At 34.9% G+C, this 23,060-nt stretch overlaps 3 protein-coding genes across 3 annotated transcripts; 1 reads left to right on the top strand and 2 right to left on the bottom strand.

The window, feature by feature from the left end:
* Window positions 1–2,946: 2,946 nt before the first annotated feature.
* On the top strand, window positions 2,947–4,184 carry LOC122045390 (transcription factor MYBC1-like). Its single transcript, XM_042605594.1, has one exon. The coding sequence runs from the start codon at window positions 3,044–3,046 to the stop codon at window positions 3,893–3,895; it is 852 nt and encodes a 283-aa protein (XP_042461528.1). The 5' UTR covers window positions 2,947–3,043; the 3' UTR covers window positions 3,896–4,184.
* Window positions 4,185–6,442: 2,258 nt separating this feature from the next.
* LOC122045389 (cysteine proteinase inhibitor A-like) lies at window positions 6,443–8,127 on the bottom strand. The gene is made up of 3 exons (XM_042605593.1): window positions 7,820–8,127; window positions 7,544–7,727; window positions 6,443–6,662 (listed from the first exon to the last, which is right to left on the bottom strand). Exons 1-3 carry the CDS (start codon window positions 7,922–7,924, stop codon window positions 6,655–6,657), a joined length of 297 nt encoding a protein of 98 aa, XP_042461527.1. The 5' UTR covers window positions 7,925–8,127; the 3' UTR covers window positions 6,443–6,654.
* A 1,349-nt stretch (window positions 8,128–9,476) lies between these two features.
* Window positions 9,477–22,859, bottom strand: LOC122045387. The gene is made up of 8 exons (XM_042605592.1): window positions 22,493–22,859; window positions 21,517–21,550; window positions 12,810–13,043; window positions 12,240–12,329; window positions 10,242–10,307; window positions 10,075–10,166; window positions 9,878–9,925; window positions 9,477–9,810 (listed from the first exon to the last, which is right to left on the bottom strand). Exons 1-8 carry the CDS (start codon window positions 22,786–22,788, stop codon window positions 9,693–9,695), a joined length of 978 nt encoding a protein of 325 aa, XP_042461526.1. The 5' UTR covers window positions 22,789–22,859; the 3' UTR covers window positions 9,477–9,692.
* Between the last annotated feature and the right edge of the window lie 201 nt (window positions 22,860–23,060).

Below are 23,060 nucleotides of genomic sequence, written 5' to 3'. Positions count from 1 at the left end.
GTTGGCCGACCGGAGGTCGTTCAACCTAGACATCGCAAGCTCGGCCGTGCTGAATGGAGCTATCAACTTGTTCTTCACTCAGTCTTACTATTGTCAGAGAGGAGTATTGCGCCCGATCGGACCTAAGTTCCAATCAGCCAGGGTGGTGGACCAGATAACTTAATATTTGGCTCTTAACCTCGGCTGCAAGTACGGAGGACGACCGCTTAGACGGTCCGGTCGGCCTTTTACTTCTGACCGGCTCTGATGGTCCGCTCGGCCAACTTCACCTGATTTGCGCTCTATGGTCTTGTAGTTCACCGAGCCTTGCGATTTTGATCATTTGACTTTGACATTCACGTCAACCGGTTTTTTACTGTTTTGACTCGCTTTTGGGGGGCTATCTTTATCACCGTATCACCTAGAGAGCATGAGAAAAGGAAGAAGATGTGAGGGTCGAGGGTAGTAGCTGATGTTGTATTTCTTACTTGCTAAAGAAGAGAAAGGAAAAAAGAAGAGTTTTTGTGCTTGAGAAAAGGAGAGGAAAAAATAACATCTTTATTGTCTTGGAGAAGAGGAACAAAAGGAAATGGATAGAAAAGGAAAGAAAAAAAATCAAAGAGAGATAGGTCAAGACACGATGGTAGTGTATGACACGGTAGTGACATACAGTGCGGTGGGGGTTACAGCATGGGTAGGAAGAAAAGGGGAAAAATGAAAGAAAATATTTCCTTAAAATATCCTAATTGATTTTAAACTGATCGAATTTATTTAAACCTTAAATTTGGGTAGCACTCTCACTTTGTATTATGTGATTTAGTTCCTCTCATTATTATTATTATTTATTTTATTTTATTTTATTTAGTTCCTCTAAATATTATTATTATTATATATTTTATTTTTAAATTAAACCCTTAATCTTTTAAATAGTGGTATCACAGGATAGTTTAAGTCGAGTTTTCTAATAATGTGATATTTTTAGTTTTTTTTTATGACGAATAATAATGAATCAGCTATCAAAATGACGTTGACGGATTTTTAAATATATAATATTAATTATTTAAAATAATTATCAGGGGCGGTCGGACCTCCCCGTCCCACGTGGCTAGGCCACTGCCAAACTATTTTTTAAATTTTATTCAAGGACTAAGCCACCGCCAACTATTCGTTTAATTTTGTTCAAGGACTCTCGATTCTCATTCCTCAGCTCCACCGTAGAATAAAATTCCTGCAACTAGGCATGGCATCTCTTCTTGCAAATCCCATTGCCCTAAATAAATTAATAAAAAAAAAATCTGTTATCTTATATAGAGAGTAAATATATAGGTATCGACTAGGGCTACAAATAAGTCGAGCTTAGGTTGACTTCAGCTCGAGAAAATTAAAGAGGTTCGATTTGAGCGAGTTTTTGAATTTAATCATGAGCTCAAATTCGACTCGAAAATAATGAATTTAAAATATAAAAATAAATACACACAAACTGAGATTTAAATCTTCAATCTCTAACAACTTTATGAAATATTTTAATTATAAATACCTCCTCAACTTATTACTTAGTTTTAAAATAATAATTATGTTAAATATTAAAATATTAAATTAGCCGAGTTCAAACAAGCTCAATGAGTCTTCGAGCCAGTGTTAAATGGGCTTAAGATCATTTCGAATATTAAACGAACTGACTCAATCTCAGCTCAAGCTCAGTCAACTTTGAGCTCGAATCGAGGTTTGACCAAATTGCTCACGAACGGTTTAATTTATCCACACCTCTAGTATCGGTTAATTCCTAAATATTAATGTCTCATAATTACGTTAAAACGCCTCATAACAATAAATTAATTTATTTAAAGATTTCATGTCACTGGCCAATGTCCGGCCAAAACAGTTGCACATACGGATGCTTATTTGATTAGGTTCGGATTAATCAGATTATTCGGATTTTATAATTTTATAAATCCAATCAACAATCAAACTGAATTAAATATAAATCAAATCAAATTATCTGAAATTAATTCGGATTATTCGATTCGGATACCAATTAATTAAATTTTCTTTTCATTTCAAATTTTTAATCTTTTTCAAATAAATAAACTCTTAATAATTTACATTTATAAATAAATAAGCTCCAAATTTGATAAAATAGTTTCATTTAATATAAGAAAAAAAACTTACAAAGATTTCAAAGATTATATTAAAAAAAATTTAAAAATATATATATTAATTCCTTATTCAGATTTTAGACGAATTATTCGGATGGGGAGTTAAATCTAAAATCAAACCATTAACCCAATTAAGATTTTGGGCCAGTTCATTCAATCGGTCCGAATTCCATTTAATCAAATCAAATAATCTGAATATTATTTAGGTCGAATGAATTAATGAATTGACCCAAATAATGAACAACTATAATTACACAGACGTCATCTACTATAGAAACATCCAAATAAATTAAATGTCCACATAGTAATCGATTCTCGATGAAATCGGTGAAAATACCTTTTTATACGATAGGATGTTCGAGTTTCAAATTTATCTTTTCACAAATTTATCGATGTGAATTTATTACAGAAGTTCACATAAATTAAAGAAAATAATTATAATTTAAATCTTAATAAGAACGAATATTCAATCTCGATAATGTTTTTTTTAAAAAAAATCGTGAAATGGTGAAACTTACGCAACTGGTCAGGGTGTGGGTGTGGATGTGGGTGGGTTGTCACGTCGAAATAACATATAATTCATAAACCAATCGATCAGCGCACAGACAAAACGGAATCACACGTCGATTAGGCCAAAAAAAAATAAAAAATTAGAAAAAAAAAAAAAAGCATTGCTCCGTCCCCTGTTCAGTAAGACCCTGATCTCGTGCCCGCCACTTGTTTGTAGTGGACCCCGCCGAGGGATATTTTTGTACGGATAAGAAAAGAGGTATATTATCGGGTGTAAGTAATTGCCCGGATAAATATCCACCTCGAACTCCTCTACTCCCTTATCATTCTCTAATAGCTGTCACGGCCGCCGCCGCCGCCGCAACCCTTCCGGCGTCTCTGTCTCTTCGTCTACGCCGATGAGGCAAGAAGTGACCGAGGAGGAAGCCAAATGCTTTGCTAGGTGGGACTGGGAGGAGCAGCTCCCTTCGCCTCAAGAGCTGGTGCCCCTCTCGCAGGCCCTCATCGCCCCTGATCTCGCCCTCGCCTTCGGCATCCCCTCCTCCTCCGCCACCTCCGCCTCCTTCTCCTCCGCCGTCCTACCCGAGGATTACATCCTCGTCGCCCACCACGACGCATCGGATCTCTACGCTTCCGGCGGCGGAGGGGAGGATGATCCGGAGCCGCCCAGGACGCTGAAGCGGCCGAGGCTGGTGTGGACGCCGCAGCTGCACAAGCGGTTCGTGGACGCCGTCGCGCATCTCGGCATCGCCAACGCCGTGCCCAAGACCATCATGCAGATCATGGGCGTCGAAGGCCTCACCAGGGAGAACGTGGCGAGCCACCTCCAGAAGTACCGGCTCTACCTCAAGCGCGTGAAGATGCAGGGCCTGGCCGCCGCCTCCCCCTCCCCTTCGGCTTCGCCGCACCCTTTTCTCGCCCGGGCAGCGCCGGCGGATCCCTTCTTACCCTACATGCCCGCGGCGATGCTGCAGCAGCAGTACCACCACCACAAAAACCCAGATCCGACGCAGCAGCACTACTACCATCAGAACCAATTGTTCCTGAATCGACCGGCCCAGGGGCAGCCCGTAGCGCGTCCGGCGGCGGCAATGGGGCCGGGAATGGTGTTCGTGCCGGCGCAAACGACAAAACCAGCACAATCCGCTCCTCTGGTGAATGATTCGGAGTGGAACAGGAAGGGCGAAGAGGACGACGCTGCCAATGGCGTTGCGAGGAAGAGGGAGCTGACCCTTTTCCCAACCGGATAGGCTGGATTCCGCCGCTGCTCTCCTTTCTCTCGTGGTTAGTTTTGTACTTTTTCTTGAAGCTTCCTCGTTTTTTGTTTTGAATTCTGTGATCTCTTTCTTGATCATTGCCGGCGGTGAGCGTTGGGAGAAGGAAGGATCGGCAGCGATTTTTTTTTTATTATTATTATTTTTAATCCTGTATCCAGTTCTATCGGCAGGCATCATACAGAGTGGTGCTTGTCCCTTAATTTACCAAACTGATGTAAATCTACAGCTTGTTGTTGATAGGATATCCATCTTCATATCATCGGATATCATATGTACTAATAATTTTTTTTATTCTATTTAATTATCGTCATTCAACAAACAAGAGTATACTAAAATTAATATTATATCGGATCATATACGAAAGTAAAGAAGATATATGATTGGCTAAAAACAGTAGTTCTATTGTTGATTAAATGAAGATTCTTCATCGTCCTATGTGTCTATGAATATTTTTTTATTTATTCTGATGATCGATGAAAAAATTTTATGAGGTCATGTTAATCACCTCAGACTCGATATTACCCAGCCTAGTTAATTATTTTTTTTTCATTGTCCTATGTGTCACAAAGAATATTAGCAATCTGTCCGGGGAAAAGGTCCCAGCGCATATCCTCTGACATTCAAGTCAGTGATCGAGTCGAGTAGATGAATAATTGAATGAACAATAGCTACGAGCATGTAAAAATATGTAGCATCGCATACCTGCACTTATAGATGGAGACTCTCTTTTGTAATGTCATTGTTGGTATGTACACGACCCCCACAAGCTTAGCTAAGTTGGTAAGTGGTAGGTTGATTGTCACATGAGATCTTGGGATCGAATTTCGGGGTTGGTGGGGCGTAAATTCCTGCAACTTGTGTAAACTCACCTCACCTGCCGCTTGTCTTCTCAGTCACCGTGATTTACCTCCTCCGTGTTGGTTCTAAGGTGCGCTGGCGGGGGTGCTAGGGGCGAATGCATCCGCCTTTTGCCACACTATTTATATATGCACGAATCTCAAATCATTTCGAGAAAAAAAAAGACCATAAAGATATTCTAACATCTTTCCTAAAATGAACTCATAATCTCTGCATTTGATTGAGAGGGAGCTTCTAATGTACAACTTACACGTAGAATATAATATTTTCTATCCTCTATGGCACAAAACGTCAAAAGAGGAATATTGAATTGATGTATCATTAATGCGCTATGAGGATGAGCCAACTGAGTCCCCTCCAACGTCCGATCAGACCTCGTTCTTGGATGGGATCGACTCGGCTAAGGAATATTGACCATCATGAGAACTCGGCCTCTATAAGGACTCGGCTTGTCTAGGAAGAGTGGTCAGTCGATCAATCGGCCTTGGAAGAGCGGCGCTTCGACAAGGAAGAGTGGCGGATCGATTAAGAAGAGTGACAGATTTGTCAGGAAAAGTGACGGATCGGCCAAAATGACGGATTGGCTAGAGTGGTGAGTTAGCTAAGAAGAGTGGCAAATCGGCCAAAGTGGTAAATCAGCCATGAAGAGTGGCAGATCGGCCAAGAAGAATGATGAATCGGTCAGAGTGATGGGATTAGAAAGAGTGACGGGTTAACTAGGAAGAGTGGCGAATCATCCATGAAGAGTGGCTCAGCTCGGCCAAGCGTAATGACGGATCGGCTAAAAATTAAGTTAAATTTTTATTAATCTATTTTAAGATCGAATTTAGATATACCGACCGTGCGGATTAAAGACCTACACTAACCTGATCGGGTCTTTGATGGACCGACCACTCCGGATGGGTCTATTTCAGAGCACTACGAACAAACAGTGGGCTTTTGATCATCAAACAATGACTAAAGGCGATTGTAGTTGACTAGTATTAGTTTGTCAAAAATCACTAGATGGATAGCAATCTCGAGTTTGTGGATTACATGATCACATACGCGACTATTCTGTTTTATTTTTTATTTTTTAAAAAAATTATGTTATATTTTAGTCAAGAATGGTCAACGACTAATCAATAGTCAGTGTCCAAATGGGATCCTCGTCCATCGATAATTCAAAGTTGTATAATTCGTTACGTATTATTATAAATTTTCAATCATATAAATTTAGTTTTGAAAAGAAAAATAAACTTTTTTTATCTCTTAACGACTTGAGATGATCAGATACCTCTAAACCGATTAATTTTCATCAAAATGAAAAAACATGATCATAATTAATAATCAATAAATCATGAAGAATACCAATGACCAAAAATAGTTTAAATCATTTACTCGTAGAATGTGAATAAAAACCTTATTATTATTATGTTTACATATATTAAGTAGACAATCTTTTTAGGTTCACCTTTCAAATAAATTCAAAACACAATTTATACACATTCAAAAATCAACTTATAAAATATTCATCCCTAATAAAATTCAATTATTCCTAAGTTTTACCATTATACCACACCCAAGGAGCTTAAACTCAATTTAATTAATTCCTATATCGCAGTCATATTTCTTCAACCATGTTATATCAGGAACATTCGTGCAAATGTCTTCTTGGGAATATATCAAACCATCTGCACTTCATTAATACTTAAATATTTTTTTATTTACTCAAGAACTTAGTTTACTAAGTATCATATCCAGTATTAAGGGAAATTAAGAGTAGAACTTTTTCTATAGAGAGATCACAATGTAGGCTGCATATGCTCCTGCTACATCTTATTTGCTCCAAGGTTCTTGTAGGGGGCTTCGAACATGGACTCTTAGCAAACTCTTCAATCACCTGATAATTGAAAAGAATCAAACAATTTGTTACCTCCGGTTAGTGATCACGTTGATAGTTTTTCAAGTAGCACAAGTAAACAAGGCATGCTTGCAATAAGGATCTTCAGTGGCTCACAAGGTATCAGGAAGTTGAATTTGCAGTTACAAATGAAGTAAAAGAATCATATTCAGTTGTCAAAAGATAACTAGGCCCATGCTCTTAGAGAGAACCATACAAAACAAAATGAAAGGCTTCGAACATAAAAAAAATAAAAATAAAAAATGTTAGCCATGCCAAGACTGAGATCACTCATCTATCTATCATTTCAACCTAATAAATTAGCTACTTTGGTTTTACAAAGTCACCCAATTGTGTAGGAACCCCAGTAGCTTTTATCCCAAGTTCACAGAATAATAATAATGAGGAAAATCAATTTCTGTATTTACAACACTATTTTGATGTTAAATGTTGTTAACATGTTTGTTCAACGTTGTTGTCTCCTTGTTTAGGAGCATTCTTCATAGCCCACATGAATTTTTAAACAAAAATCATGTCTCGTACTGTTTTCCATTTTTCTTATTGCCCTAAGCCTGGAAGAGCTTATAAGCTGAATTATGCAAATTTGCTAATAGAAGGTAGCAAACATGAACAGGATCAATAAAAGAATGATGATAAGCAACTTCCTATCCATTTTTTATGAAATATTGACAGGCATTGACACAAAGATTGAATCAAGTGGGAAGAAAAAAGGTTTACAAAAGGATACAGGAACAGGACAAGAGAAACTGAACAAAAAGTATAAATTTTGTCGAGGAATCAACGGTAATTTCTGTATGTTTATTTTATTTATTGATGGAATTGAACCCAAATCTATCACTGAGAATTGACGCCAGATTTACCTTGTTCGCCAACATGCCTGAATTCTTCAACCTGTTTGAAATTAAGCCATGGCTTCACCCACACTTTGGCCTCGTACAGCTTCTTCTCCCCTCCCTCAATTGCCTCCACGGTCAAGTGATGCAGAGTTCCAGCGACAACCTGCTCCCTCGCCTTCACAACACGCGCGAACTCCAGAAGCGCATTCTGCGCATCGACAGATCGAAAAACATTGGTCCGGAGAAAAAGCCCTAATTTTGGAAGAGAAAAAAAAACAGTAATTAGGAGGAGTGCGAGACCTGTTTCTTGTTGTGCTCGTCGACGGCGAAGCGAGCGAGCTCCTGGATCTCGGTGCTGTTCTCTCTTCCTTCGGATTCCCTCACGTTGCCGACCATCCGTGCCATGGTGGTCGTGGGCGTCCTCTCGCTGTTCGGATCTCGTCGGCCCCTGCCTCAGCCGGGAAGAGCGAAGAGAGGAAGGAGGAAGAGATGATCGGACCAGGAGGCAGAACGGAACGATTTATGCTGCGATTTTGCTTAGGACCGAAGCAGGTGGTTTTGACAACGATGACTTCTCTGCTAAGAAACGGAGTAGCCTCCTCAATACTCGGACAAACGAGCCAAATTTATTTATGGAGTTTATTTAAATTTATTTATTAAAAAAATGACAGCTGTAGTCGAACTTATATATCCTTATAATTTAATTAAATTTTTTATATATTCATAAATTTTATATTATTTTTTATTTTCAATGTATCATATATATTAGATTTAGAAAAGACAAAAAAATTTTTATAAAATTATTCATCAATAATTTTTACATATACTATTTTTAATCATTTTGTTATAATATATGCATAAATTTTTATTATCTATAAATTTAATGATAAATACCTTTTTGGTGGCAGATAAAGATTTCATTCATCCTAGATGCCAAGTAATTAAATGTAAAGAATATTTTTTTAGAATATTTGTATTAAAATAAATTTATTATCCTCTAACATGCCAAGTTAGTACCTGTGGGGACATAAATATCTTTTACAGAATGTATAGCTTGAAGCTTGTATGTATTGTCCCATTATAATTGATTGTTTTTTATGAGATTTGGCGAAGGAAGGAGAACTTTGACCTTTGATGTTAAAAATAAACTCGTCCTGTTAATCCAATCCGAATCTATCTGAAAAAAAAAAAAATTAAATTCGATTTAAAAATTTTCAGATTCAAGTTTTGGAGTTGGGAGTCAGTTTAGTTTTAGATTTAAATGGGATTCGAATTTATCGAAATTTAAGATTTAAAAATTTTTTAGAGATTAAATTAAATTTTATTTTAAAATTTAAAATATTCTAGGTACATAAATAACATAATGCAATATAATAATGATAAAAAAAATTTTAAAAATTAAAAAAAAAAGTTTTTTTTTTTTTAAGATTGGATGGATAATTTGAATTATTCAGGATGAAATTTAAGATTTTCGGATTAAATTTAAATTTAAATTCAAATTGAATTTGAATTAATTTTTTTTTATATTCGATTTTCAATCTGACCCAAACTCATCCCAAATATCTGAATTGACACTCATAATTTTAAAATAATAATAATAATTATTATTATTATTATTATTTTTTGAAGTCACGTGAAAATAACCTCTTAATGAATATAAAATAAACCTATATACAATAGATATGATTCAATCATTCCTTGGAAGTCTTCAATGATGGAAACTTATCAGACTGCCGTTTTATAAGATTTGAAGGATCAACGGTTAAATGCTAATTAAAAACCAGTCATTTGAATTAAAATAAAACATTGTAATCTGATGTAACCTATTGTGACTCCAGTTCTGAGTGATTTATAGTTCAACGAACAAGTTGAATTTCTGTGAGTGTTTTTAAGCATATTAGAATATAAAAAATGAAAAGGACAGCAATGCACTCAGTTCCCGTTTAACCAGGATCTATTATACGCAGTTTTTTTTTTTTTTTAAACTGGAACTCATGACCACCAAATAATATTTAAGATCAATGACATGCTAGGAACAGAGAGAGATCATCAAGGTGTAGTCAACTTAGTGCGATGAATCTGCCATTACATTAGCTTGATGCTTGTGTTCATCATGAATGATGAACCCCAACTGTTTTAACAATGGGACATTAATTCAGAATTTAGGAAGCAATTAGCATACCTTTATAAAGCTATTTGGGAAATATTTTGGACAAAGTGAGTTCTTCCCTCGTACAATCAGCCAATACAGTCCATAACAGGGGACGTGAATTAAGGCCATGGACAAGTACCTGCAGACATGGAAATCAGTATCAGAATTGATATAAACAAAATAAAAGAATGAAGCAGAAAACTTACCAAACAGGCGACCAAGGAGTATCAAGATCCAAGAAAGGATACGGCCACCTGACAAGTACTATACTATTAAATTTTTCGATGCTTAAGTTCGTTGGCGAAATGATGCTATCATGAAAGACTTGCATAACGAAGTTGTTGTCTATCTAGCGCTAACAGATTTATAATGCAGAAACTGGCAATAACTAGAGTGCTCTCACCAAGACAAACCGCAGGCATGAAGAATCCACTGGAATGCCACATAACTGCAACTCCAAAACACAAAATACGCCATTCGGAACAATGGGAATGGCTGGAAAAGAAAATTTCTTGGATGTGTTGGCATGTCAAAATATAGTGACTAAGGGCAGGGTTAAAGTTTACATACCAGGTTATTGAGGAAAGTGTCGATTAGAAGGAACACAGCATTAAGAGAATGTATGCAGCTCATTATCTGCCAAATCATATGCTTTTCAGTGACCCATAAAAGATAGAGCAAGTATAAAAAATATCATAACTCATTTCACAATTTGATCTGATACAAAGATTTTGCTTTGGTTATATAAAACTGTATATTCCTCCAGCTAACTAACAAAAGTCTTCCATGTCAAGAATTTAAGTAAATCAATTGCCATTGTTATTTACGATCCATGTTATACTCATCTGTGCATTAGTTAATATTAGTGTCTATGCTCCATGTTAGTTAACATTAATGCAGAAAGGGATGTGACAGATTCTGTCAAGAAATAACAACAAAGAAGGAAGGAGACACCATGCGCAACTGCATATTGTGATCAAGGGTGTCGAAGGTTCTCTCAAAAAGATATCGTGATCAAGTGTAGCAACTTTGCTCATAATAGCTGTGGTTAACTCATGCACAACATGTTGTGATAGAGGACAAAGTTGCCAACGCACTTGCAGCAATTTCATATCACTCACAAGAACAAGATAATCTGTGGTGTAAGTCGATCTTGAGAAAGCAAAATTGTAAGGTACATTGGGTTCCAAAGCTACAGTTCATAAAATGTTATAGCCAGACATCAAAGCTTATTAACCTATGAAGCATCGCCAAGTAGTTCCATGCTTACTATTTACTTGCGTCTTTCATTGCCTTAAATAATGCTTGACTTTACAACTTCAACAAAATTTTATAGGCTTTGTTTTATAGCATGTTTAATGGATTCATTCATGAAATTTTGCCATAGTTTGACGCTGGCTGGCAACCTAACGCAACCCTCCTCCTTTATCCGGGCTTGGGACCGGCCATGACTTGGTTAGCAACAATAAAATAAGATAAAATTTATTTAAATATAGATGATGATATAATAGGAGATAGAGCTCAATGGCGTAAAAGGATTCATACAGCCGACCCCACTTAGTGGGAAAAGGCTTGGTTGTTGTTGTTGTTGTTGTTTTATAGCATGTACATCTCTAATATTAACTTTGTGTATATATTAGATTTAGTTTTGGCCCGATCAATTATTCTTAAAATTTTATTTAGTATGCTTGATGATGTACCTATTGGTAATGTGATAGCTGTTGGAAACATAGATTATCTAATACATGAACAAAAACTTGGATGCATTCAGAGATTACACCAAAAAAATGACAATGGATGTCAATATTGGCATTAACATCGAACGCTCCAAAATGTAGTAACAACAGTAAAAACAATTAAATTAAATATTAATTAATAAATAGTATACAACTAACAATATTATAACAATCAAGTTAAAAAAAATTATATTATTTATATTACTAATAAATAAAAATAAAAAAATAATTATATAACTAATGTCAATTAATTATTGTATTAATTAAGTAAAAAACCAATAATATTATATATTCATTTATTTATTAATATTTCATTGATTTTATTATTTATAATTGTTTTAAATTGGAGAACAAATATTAGGCTATCTTAAAGATACAAATTTTGCATAGCATATCTTCTTGAACCATCACTCGTAATCTTCTAGCTTAAAGTATGAGTAAACTAAGGTATTATATACACTAGCAACAAACGAAGCAATAAGTTGAATGACTAAAATAGCCACTATATAAATTTCTAAATACAATCTCTAAGCAAGAAAATGATAGATTCTAAGCAGTAATAGGTAAATCTGATTTACGGCATACGAGAAATTAGACCAACCTCTAGATATTGAAGGGAAAAAAAGGGTGGAAGAGTGACATGTCTACAAACTGTTTGAGATAATTGCAATGTTAAGGAGAAAAGCATGCTTTAAGTTCAAGTGCCTAAAACCAAAGGTGTTACTAAAATCAAATAAACATTAACAGACACTAATGATTTATGAATCTATATTTAGGCAACTAGCAAAAAAAAAAACTGCATCCTAAGTATACAGAGGTTCAGGATACTCACAGCATTAATACGAAAATGTTTAGAGGATGAATATGGTGCTAGGACAGTCCAAAATACTAAGTCTGTCAATAATGCTGCACCTGCACTGGTCTGTAAATCAAATTATTAATATGAAGTTTTGAGATTAGGCAAAAGGAGCAAGAACATTCATCAGGGAAAAATAAAGAATGAGTTAATAATATTGCCAGTTAGAGAAAACATTTAAGAACATGCCAGGAGGAAAAAAGGAAAATGTCATTTTATTCAGATCACATTAATTAAGATACCAGAAGAAGAAAAAGATTGTGAAAATTTTGGAACATTCAGTTTAACTTTTAATATTCATGAAAGGAGACTGTTTTATCAGCATCCATGAGCCTTCATTAAAACATTTTCCATGTTTTAATTCTTAGGAATAGTTTTATTTATTGGCCATAAGTGCTAGAAGAAAAAAAGAAGACTGAAAGTCTGGAACACCAGTGATCTGATTATGAGTAAGTTTTACGAATCGGAAAGGCAACTTGTACCAGCACTCTCCAAGTACACTAAACCATTTCAATGTTGTAAAATGAGAAAATGTTTAACTCTTACCTGATAGACAAGTTGCATAGTGTATCCCAAGAATCCTGCTCTTTTACCCTCAGCTTGAAGGTCACAATATCGGTGTAATCTTACTACATTCATGTTTTTCTTGGTTGTGAAAGGTATAGTCACAGGATTATTCTGCTCAACTGTGTCTTTGACTCTATTGGCCTCCTCATCATGCAGAATAGGTGGTGTCTTTGAATAAATCCAACAACCATGAGCAGACAGGATGGTACCAATCTACACAAATCACCAGAAATTAATTCTTACTCCAAGATTTTCTACTGAAAAAACAAGCAATTTGTAGCAATAAATATTCCCGTGTTTGGTATTGGCAGTGATAAACCCAAGAAAAAAGACTCAGTCCTTGTGGCATCGGAATGGTAATGCAAAATAAAGAACTTGACAATCTTTAAAAATGTTTAAAAAGTAAAGGATGAAATCAAAACAAATTTATTTAATGTAGGAACTAGGCGATATAAGATGAAGTGGAATAGTTATATCCACATAAGAAGAATCTGGTGCTTTATAAGAATATAAATTAATAAATAATTGAGAATACTAATGTTCAATTATCAATAAATAATGTAAAATCAACTAATTAATAATATAGAGAAAAAAATATAACTTAATTATTGGAATATCTATTCATATTTTGTGATTATCTTTATTGTGTAACCTCTATTAATAGTTTATAAATGATTAATTACCAACATTAATACAAAAACTGATCATTTATTATCAGTATGAAACTTTTATTAGACGATAACTATAAGTAATTTATTAAAATTACAAATGAGATCATACAATAGAAATTTATTTGATTAAAATTGAAAAAACATATACCAAATATTATTATGTGATATAAGAAAAATATCCTTACAGTTAGTATGATTCCTTTCCGTAGTACTATATTTTAATCTATATATTTTGTTATTAAGTTTCAAATAATTTTTTTTAATAATTTAAATTGGTGAATTTGCTAAGTCTTCATGACACAGTATTTTCTTTAACATTTTAATAAGAAAATAATTAACTTCATTTATTTGGATATATATTATGTTAAAATTTTGAAGAATAAAAATGCTTTTTATCTTTAATTAAATTATGTTACTACTAAATATTGTTTGATTTTTGTAAACCTTATCTTACAAAACTTTGCATCACTTCATCTTCAACTCTTTTTTTCTCTTCATAAACTCATGAATGTAGCAACAATTCTACATTGTAGACGACATTGCTATAAAGAGCAGCTATGGAAATGATATCTACAATGACCAACAACAGAAAATCAATTGATGACATTTTCAATACTAGAATCAACCTTTCATGCTACATTTACTTTGTCTAAATTGTTATGACAAGAATTTGTATTTATTTCTCTACAATTTATTTGATTTTATTTCAAGAAAAAGATGGCCATATTTGAGGGGCATGCTTCTAAAGGATTGGTGGTGTAAGTATGATCAAAATGCTCCACATATTTATTTGATCAGGGATTGTGTTGTGTTGAAGATATAATACATAGGTGATTAGGTTCTCAATTAGGAACTTTCACTAAAGAATAACAGGTCCACAAGAATAGGAAAAAAAGGATATAAACAAAAAAAAAAAAAAAAATACATAAAGAAGACTTATAAAATCTCAAGCACAATAATCAAGATAGTTTTGATTTTGAAGCCTGAAAAGCAAGGAAGATTTAATTCACCCGAGAACCTCTCACAATACATAAATCATCTAAACATCAGAAAGCAAATCTCAAGTTTTACAGTCTGTTTGAGAAAGGATTCCTCAGAAACTAAAGAATGAAGGCTTGTGACACAACAGGAGCAGAGTTAGATCTCCATGATATTTCACACTCATGCTCTGCAATAACATATTAAAGAAAACTGATTTGAAAATGAAAGCCAACAAATATTGCTGCATAGAATGGCAATGGAGATCAAAACCACTGCCAAGAGAAATAATGATGGAACAAAGGAGTGATAGTAATATTGGCTAGCAGTTTTGAAGAGAGTTAGGGTGATTCTCATACCATGAACAAAATGTTCTATATATATTTCCTTTTTTGGATCAGGGACTAATTATTGGAAAAATGTGAATGGAAACACGACTTGTGAGTATTGGTCCCACATCGGTTGAGTGGCATTACGACTGATAAATAGTGCATAAGGAGGTGTGAATCCAAGGCTAAGATTGTACCAACCAAAGGGTTCTTGTGTGAACACTACTGCACGAAGTGGACCGCGGTCGAGGCACAGTGTGCCTACATGCATCAGTCAAAAGTCGCCATGAGTCTCTTTTGCGTATGTTTACTCAGCCTATGTGGCTCAAGAGAAATGTGACACTAGGCGTGCCACATGTTGTTCATGCTTCTTGCCACATTGTTCATACAAGCCACGTTTGGTTGCTTACGACACATGCCTTAGTGCATGTTAGGCACAAGTGTCATGCATGCGACAAACACACATGCCTTAGTGCATGTTAAGCACAAGTGTCATGTATGCACAAACACACATGCATGACAAGTTGCTCAACACTTCTTTATAAGGAGCAAGGAGCTAGGAGAAAAGGCAGAGCTTGTGAAACAAGTTGTGCAAGCAAGTCAGAGAGGAGAATTCTGTGAAGAATTCGTATAAAAAAAAGGGAAAGCAAAAGAGAAGAGTGATTCCCTCATTTCGTCCTCCTTTCATTCTATCGTGCAATTTTTCGCTGGGTAAACGCTTGTGATAGTATTCAGGTATACACTCAGTTCGCCACGTCAACCTGTGCTAGGTTATATCGTGGTTTCGCCATTTTATCATGGGAAACAGACACCCAAGCGTGACCTCTTAGCACAGCTAGAGGGGACAAATTTATTTTAAGGAGACTATCTTGCTGCAGGACTCGGCGTCTTTTGTTTCCCGGGCGACGCTCCTCATGCAACTCGGACACAGGCTCCGTGTTTGTTCAGCGTCCGGCTTGAGCCATCGACATCAACATCCTCGACTCAGCACCCGGAGCACTCGCCGACACAACAACTTAACGATCAGCCTACTCAGCCAGGCCTACAACTTGAGATTATCAGCTCAAGTCATCTTGACATATAAGTAAGTATTGTCCCTTCGATAGATTGTGGATAAAAATTCAACACTAATGCCCTAAATATAAATGATAGACTAGGAGTCCTCCCTAAAGAATAGAAGGTCCTCAAGAATAGAAAATGTACATAAAAGGAATAATGCATAAAAATAAATAAATTGAGTCACATCAATTGAGGAAAGATTAAAATCACAATAACCAAGAGAGATTAGTTTATCCAAGAATCTCTCAGAATGTATAAATTGTCTAAACGTTTAAGTGGACTGGGTTGATTGGGCTTGAGCTTAAATCCAGACTAAACCTTTGTGCCCTATATTTTAACTGAATAATTATAGAAATTAGTATTGAGTCATTCTTTCAGAAGATTAAGAAGTTGTTTATTAAGAATGGTTAAATTAAATATTAGGAACAGTTAGTTGACTAATTATTAAGATTAGATGGAATTTTCTGAGTTGATTATTTGGTTAATTTAATTGATTTGATTATTGGACAATATTGCTGAATTAATTATTGGGGATAACAAAAGGAATTAATATTATTTAATCTTAATTCATAGAAGTATTTATATGAGTTATGTTTAAACTTATTCTTTATTAAGTTGAGGAATTTAATGGAGAGATTTAAATTTATGAATTTGGTCAGGTGACAACAATAACTAATGTATGATTTAATAATTAACTGATTAAGAAGCTTAATTTGAATCTGTTTGTAATTTAAGTGTATGATTGATTCAAAGAGGAACTCCGCCCGTTATGAACCAATTATGATCGGTCCCAAGCTCGGATAAAAGAGGAGGGTTGCGTTAGGTTGTCCAGTCAAGGTTAAAACTATGGAAAATATTCAATGAATGGATTCGTTAAACTATTGTGCTAATGTTAGGTTATTCCCCGGAAGGAACACGTTGTAGGGTCCGACTATAACGTCTCTATAAGAACCGCTACATCTCCAGAACTCAGGTGTAGTGCTAAATATGCAAGAGTTCGCGTTGCAAGGTCTGATTGTAACGTATTGGCAAGGACCGCTACATCTCCATGAGAACTTGAGTATAGTGTTAAATAAGCAAGAGTTCTCACATCATAGGTTGGATAAGAACAGATATGATAGGAAAACTAATAATCTAAGATTTGGAATATGGAACATAGAAACCCTCACAAAATGGAGGTAGTAAATATGATGATTAGGAGAAAAATTAGTATTTTGTGTATACAAGAGACAAAATGGGTAGACAAGAAGGCAAAATTGATAGAGAACTCGGGTTTTAAGTTATGGTGTACAGGAAAAAGTAAAACAAGAAATGGAGTGGGTATTATTGTAAATAGTTTGTTAAAGGATAAAGTTGTAGGAGTAGTTAAAAAAAGGGATAAAATTATCGGTCTTAAGATAATAGTAACGAAAGGAACTATGAATATAATTAGCATATATGCACCGCAAGTAGGATTAGAAGAAACTACCAAATTAAGGTTTTGGGACGACATAGATAAAATATTACAAAATATTCCGCCAAATGAAATTATTTTAATATGAGGCGATCTAAATGAGTATGTCGGAGTGAAAAATAAAGAATATGAGAGGGTACATGGGGTTATAAGTTTGGAACGAGAAATGAGGAAAGAAAAACTATATTAGATTTTACGATAGCAAATTACCTTATATTAGCTAATATGTTTTTTAAGAAAAGAGAACACTTAGTCACGTTAAAAGTTGGAATAATAAATCGCAAATTGACTTTCTTATGGTTAGGAAGAAGGTTCGAAAGATTTGTAAAGATTGCAAAGTCATCAAGGTTTAACTACCCAACATAAGTTAGTAGTCTTGATATACGCCTCAAACATAGTATCAATAGAAAGAAAATATATACGACTTTTAGAATTAAGTGGTGGAAGTTAAAGGATGGAAAGCAAAATATATTTAAGGAGAAGGCAAGAGTACAAGCATTAGATGAAATATACAGTGATTCTAATACGACGTGGGATGAGATGGTATCAAAGTTGAAAATAGTAGATAGGAGTGTACTCGGTGAGTCAAAAGGACATGCACCACTAAGTAAGAAATCTTAGTGGTGGAATGAGAAAGTACAAGAGACAGTGAAGGAAAAACAAATAGCTTATAAAGAACTATATATTTGTAAAAATGAGAAAAACTTTAAAAAAAAATATACAATAGCTAAGAAAGAAACTAAGAGAATAGTGAATAAAGCAAAGAATAAAATTTTTGAATGATTATATCAAAAATTGGATACAAAAGAAGGAAAAAGAGACATTTATAGAATAGTAAGTAAGAGAAAGGAAAACAAGAAATCTTATCCAAATAAAATATATTAAAGATGAATGTAATAGGGTACTAGTAAACAATGGAAAAATCAAAAAGCAGTGGAAGAGGTATTTTCATCAACTTTTTAATTAAGGTTTAAGTAAGCAACTTAACTTAGGTAATTTAAGTAGGTTAAATGAGTATAGAAATTTAAATTTTTATCATAGAATTCAAACTTCAGAAGTAGAACAAGCTTTAAATGGGATCCACAATGAAAAATTCGTTGGACTAGATGATAATCCAATAGAGGTATAGAAGTGCCTAGGGAAACAAAGTATTGAATGACTTACAAAATTATTTAACATGAAATTGAAAACGAAAAAAATACTTGATCAATGGAGGATAAGTACTCTAGTTCCGTTATATAAGAATAAGGGAGATATACAAAATTATGCAAACTATAGGGATATTAAACTAATGAATCATACCATGAAACTTTGGGAAAAAGTAATAGAAAAAAGATTAAGGAAGAAGACCATAGTAACCGAAAATTAATTTGGGTTCATACGTGGAAGGTCGACAATAGAAGCTATACATCTTCTTAGATAATTAATTGAAAAATATCAGAAGCAAAAACAAGATCTACACATGACATTCATTGACTTAGAAAAATCTTATGATAGAGTCCAAGAGAAATTATATGGAGAATTCTAGAGCAAAGATGTGTTAGCGTAACATATATTGAACTAATTAAAGATATGTACGAGAGAATGTAATGACTAGAGTAAAGACTTCAGGCGGAGTAACTGAAGCATTTCTAATAAAGATAGGGTTGCATCAAGATCAGTTCTAAGTCCCTATCTTTTTACACTAATTATGGATGAACTCACTGCACATATTCAAGACATAGTACCATGATGCATATTGTTTGCAGACAGTATTCTAAAAATCGGCCTAGGTGGTAGGCGCCAGCCAGCCGCACCGAAAACATACTAGTTGGCCAACCTAGGCGGCCTTGGCACCTAAGCAGGATTAGGCAGCCCTAGGCATCAACTAATCAGTTGAATCATCTAAGCGCCGCGAAAATAGTACGTTTTCATGATTTTTTTTAGTTTAGATTTTTAAATTTAAAGCTCAATTAAAAAAAACTGAAATGTAACATTTTTGTGTTGGGCTTAAGTTTTATAAGCCCTAAACTTTGTTTCAACAAGAAAATCGATTTGTTGGCTTGCCCTAGCAGCTAGCACTAAACTTCATCTTCAGAGCAAATGAAAAAGCCCATATTTTGGAAAATCAGAGAGTTAAAAGGCTGGAGAAATCTATTTGAAGAAAAAATTATTGTCTAAGTGTTCCTTAACTAAGCGACTTGAAAGGGATTGAATTGAAGGTTGGTCAAAGCCTCATCCTTTGAAAACGTCATTTCATCAAACACTCGTAATATTCATTAAAGCCGAAAGGTAATTTGTTTTCATTTTGATACTTGCAAATTGAAAGATAATTTATTTTAATTATTATGTAATTTATGTTGATACTGTGGAATCCGCCTAATCCCCGCCTAGGCGGTCTAGGCGCTAGGCGCTGGTCTGACACCCGATTAGTGCTTAGAACCTTGTTTGCAGATGATATTGTTTTGGTAGATGAAACACGTGAAGGGGTAAATGCTAAACTAAAATTTTGGCGGGAAACACTAGAAACGAAATGTTTTAAACTTTAGTAGAATAAAGACAAAATATATGGAATTTAAGTTTAGCAATATTAGACATAATGAGACAATTGTTAAGATAGGAGATGATGAGTTGCCTGAAAAGCTTTAGATATTTAGGATCATTTTTGCAAAATAATGGAGGGATTGAGAAAGATGTCTTATATAAAATACAAGCGGAATGGTTGAAATGGAGGAGAGCGTCGGGTGTTTTATATGACTGTAAAGTACCTCTAAACTTAAATAAAAATTCTACAAAACCATAGTTAGACCTGCTATGTTATATGAAGCTGAATGTTAGGTTATAACTCGAACACATGAGCAGAAGATGAGAGTTGCAAAGATGAGGATGTTAAGGTAGATGTGTGGACATACGAGAATGAACATAATAAAAAATGAGAGCATTAGAGAAAAAGTTAGAGTTTTATTTATTGAGGGAAAACTCCGAGAGACACATTTAAGATGATACAGACATGTACTTAGACGATCAATAAATGCTCCAGTTAGATGAAGTGAAACTATTACAAACACGCATATCAAATGAGAAAGGGGAAGATCAAAAAAGACTTGATTAGCAGCAATAAAACAAAATAAAATTTATTTAAGTATAGATAATGATATAATAGGAGATAGAGCTCAATAACGTAAAAGGATCCATATAGTCAAGTGGGATAAGGCTTGATTGTTGTTGTTATTGTTGTTGATTCAAAGAGGGAATTAACTAGACTGATAATTGGTCTAATTTAGTTTTTGATCATGAAATCAATCTTAGTACATGGATTTGCAGATGAGATTTAATTGGAGGGTCAGAAATGGTTTATTCATAAATTAAACTGTTCAAAATGGATAAAGTATATAATAGGTCATGATAAAGAAGTACTGCCATACTCATCATTGTCAAGCCATATTTGTCTCAATTTGGGTATATATTAGATGCATCTGATCTCTCCATTGAGCTGGAGCACTATTCAAGAAAGATCAGTAGTAATATTTAAATAAAATATATCATTTTTTATTAAAAACAAATTTGGGGTTCATTGTGATGTAGCATGAAGATGCTCTTGTACCAAATTGATGCGACACTAAATTCAAACTTCAAGCTCACGCAGAGAATTGAGAGAAAATTCACGTGATACAAGGGATCTATGTCATATAGACATTAATAAGAGCAATTTTATTAACTTGGAGATGATAGATATTGAAGAATTAGACCTCTTTTATAAAACGCAATCTACACAGACTAGGGAGATAATCAAATTGCAAACAAGCAAATAACTCGATCCAAATTAAACTCCTACCAAAACTGCTCTCTTCTAAATTTAAAGTAACCAACACTATTTGACACTCTAAAATTAGGCAAAATTGCTACTTAAAACAACTCCTTAAAATTTTATCCTCCTAAGAGGAGATCTTACAAAAATAAATACCCCAAAAGTCTAAATTTTTGAAAACATTAATTCATAACTTGCATTATCCACTCAGCTGATCAAGCATGTGCAATACAATGGTTGTGTACAGTTTTCTACAGTTTTCATAGTTGGTCATGTTCCATGCGTTTCATGGGTGAAGGAATAAGAAAGATGCCGAATAAAAAATGTACTATCAAAAATATCATAGTTTAAAAATAAATGCAGTACTCATATTTGACTAGATAAAATAAGCATCAGTGGAGGAGCATACCATGAAATAGACAGTGACCAGTGCAAAAGTCCATCTGCAGAGATATTTGGTTAATAAGTGTAGCAAGTATGAAAATAGAAATCACAAAGTGACTCAATTAACCCTAGCTTCAATCTTAAGGAGAGCAATTAGCCTTTAGATATAAATTGATTACTGAAAGATTATCATAGAAAAGGCAAGGCAAAGAAAATAATAACAATATTGATAATAATTCCTCAAGGACTGGCAAGTTGCTGGTTCCTATAAGGAAATGCCTAAACTGAAATACAAATACCTGATTTTTTTATTTTAAATTTTACAAGTATAAAGGTAATAAAAGAAGACAATTCAAATATCCCATAGAACATATCAAGGCTGCGAAACTACTACTTCTAATTAGAGTTGCACTATTCAAATTGAATAATAAGGTCGCATCTGCTCCAGTATGTTCTGTACTTCCCTCCTCCAGTTATCAAACTTATCTGGTAAAATTATTCTATGAAGTCATAAGGGGTGTTGTATAATCAAAAGGAGCTAACTATGATCTATTCAGCTTTTAAACGTAATGTTGCTTCTATCTTACATCAGTGAGCAGGAGCTAAAACCGACGATAAAAAAAATTTAATTAGACATTCTTTGCTAAAATTTAAAGCGGCAAGGATATAGAACACGAAGCAAGTTCACTTACTAGCAAACTTCGTTATAGAGCAGGAGCTAAAACCGACGATAAAAAATTTAATTAGACATTCTTTGCTAAAATTTAAAGCGGCAAGGATATAGAAAAACGAAGCAAGTTCACTTACTAGCAAACTTCGTTATAGCAGATAAACTATGATTCTTACAATGTACATTCCCAAAATTTAGCCATAATCCAACCAACCATAATCTTCCTATTTCTTTCCACTAGTTAAACTCAATCCAAATAACCAAAAAAAAAGGAAAGGATAGTGATAAAAATTGTATCGATAAGATAAGGAATGGGTTTCAGAAGCCTAGCTGAGTATAGAAGTAAAACTCGACGAGACCGCGATCGAGGACCATTCGCGAGAGCAGCCCCAGCATGACGAGAGATACGAGGCCGCGGTTGGCCAGAAGCCAGGCTGGGTGCATCCCGGCCCAGCACGGAGCCCAGAGATCGAACGCCCTGAGCGGTTCCGCCCTCGCCCTGGCGGCCACAACCGCTGCCGCGAGGGCAGGGACGACGATGACGAGAGCGCAGATGGCCGTCTGCCATCGAATCCAATATCCGGGCACAGCCTCCATGTCCCCCAGTAACATCGAGCGGAACTCCATGAGCGCCCGATGATCAGAGGAGAGAGGCGAAAGGTAGAGGAAAAAGGCGGACTTAAGCCGACGGGATCATCGAAGTTCGAGAAAAATTCATTTCGCCCCCTGCATAATCCCAAATTACCATTAATGATTGAAATGCTTCAACATGCCGGTAAGATCGTCAACTGAATGCTCTGTTTGTCGAGGTAAATTCGTCATGCAGGTAAGATCGTCAACTGAATACTCTGTTCGTCGAGGTAAATTCGTGAGTTGTTTCCTCCCGTCATCCTTTCCAT

This window comes from Zingiber officinale, chromosome 2B, assembly GCF_018446385.1.
Source record: "Zingiber officinale cultivar Zhangliang chromosome 2B, Zo_v1.1, whole genome shotgun sequence".
Lineage (NCBI taxonomy): Eukaryota > Viridiplantae > Streptophyta > Magnoliopsida > Zingiberales > Zingiberaceae > Zingiber > Zingiber officinale.
This window is presented reverse-complemented; position numbering and strand designations above follow the sequence as displayed.

Bases quoted from the DNA above. Each gene is read 5' to 3' on its own strand.
- LOC122045390 (XM_042605594.1), top strand. From the start codon at position 3,044: ATGAGGCAAGAAGTGACCGAGGAGGAAGCCAAATGCTTTGCTAGGTGG.
- LOC122045389 (XM_042605593.1), bottom strand. From the start codon at position 7,924: ATGGCACGGATGGTCGGCAACGTGAGGGAATCCGAAGGAAGAGAGAAC. The intron at 7,728-7,819 runs GTCTCGCACTCC...GTCGATGCGCAG, and splicing joins ACGAGCACAACAAGAAACAG to AATGCGCTTCTGGAGTTCGC.
- LOC122045387 (XM_042605592.1), bottom strand. From the start codon at position 22,788: ATGGAGTTCCGCTCGATGTTACTGGGGGACATGGAGGCTGTGCCCGGA. The intron at 9,926-10,074 runs GTGAGAGCACTC...AGTACTTGTCAG, and splicing joins CATGCCTGCGGTTTGTCTTG to GTGGCCGTATCCTTTCTTGG. The intron at 9,811-9,877 runs GTAAGTTTTCTG...CCATGTCTGCAG, and splicing joins ACTCCTTGGTCGCCTGTTTG to GTACTTGTCCATGGCCTTAA.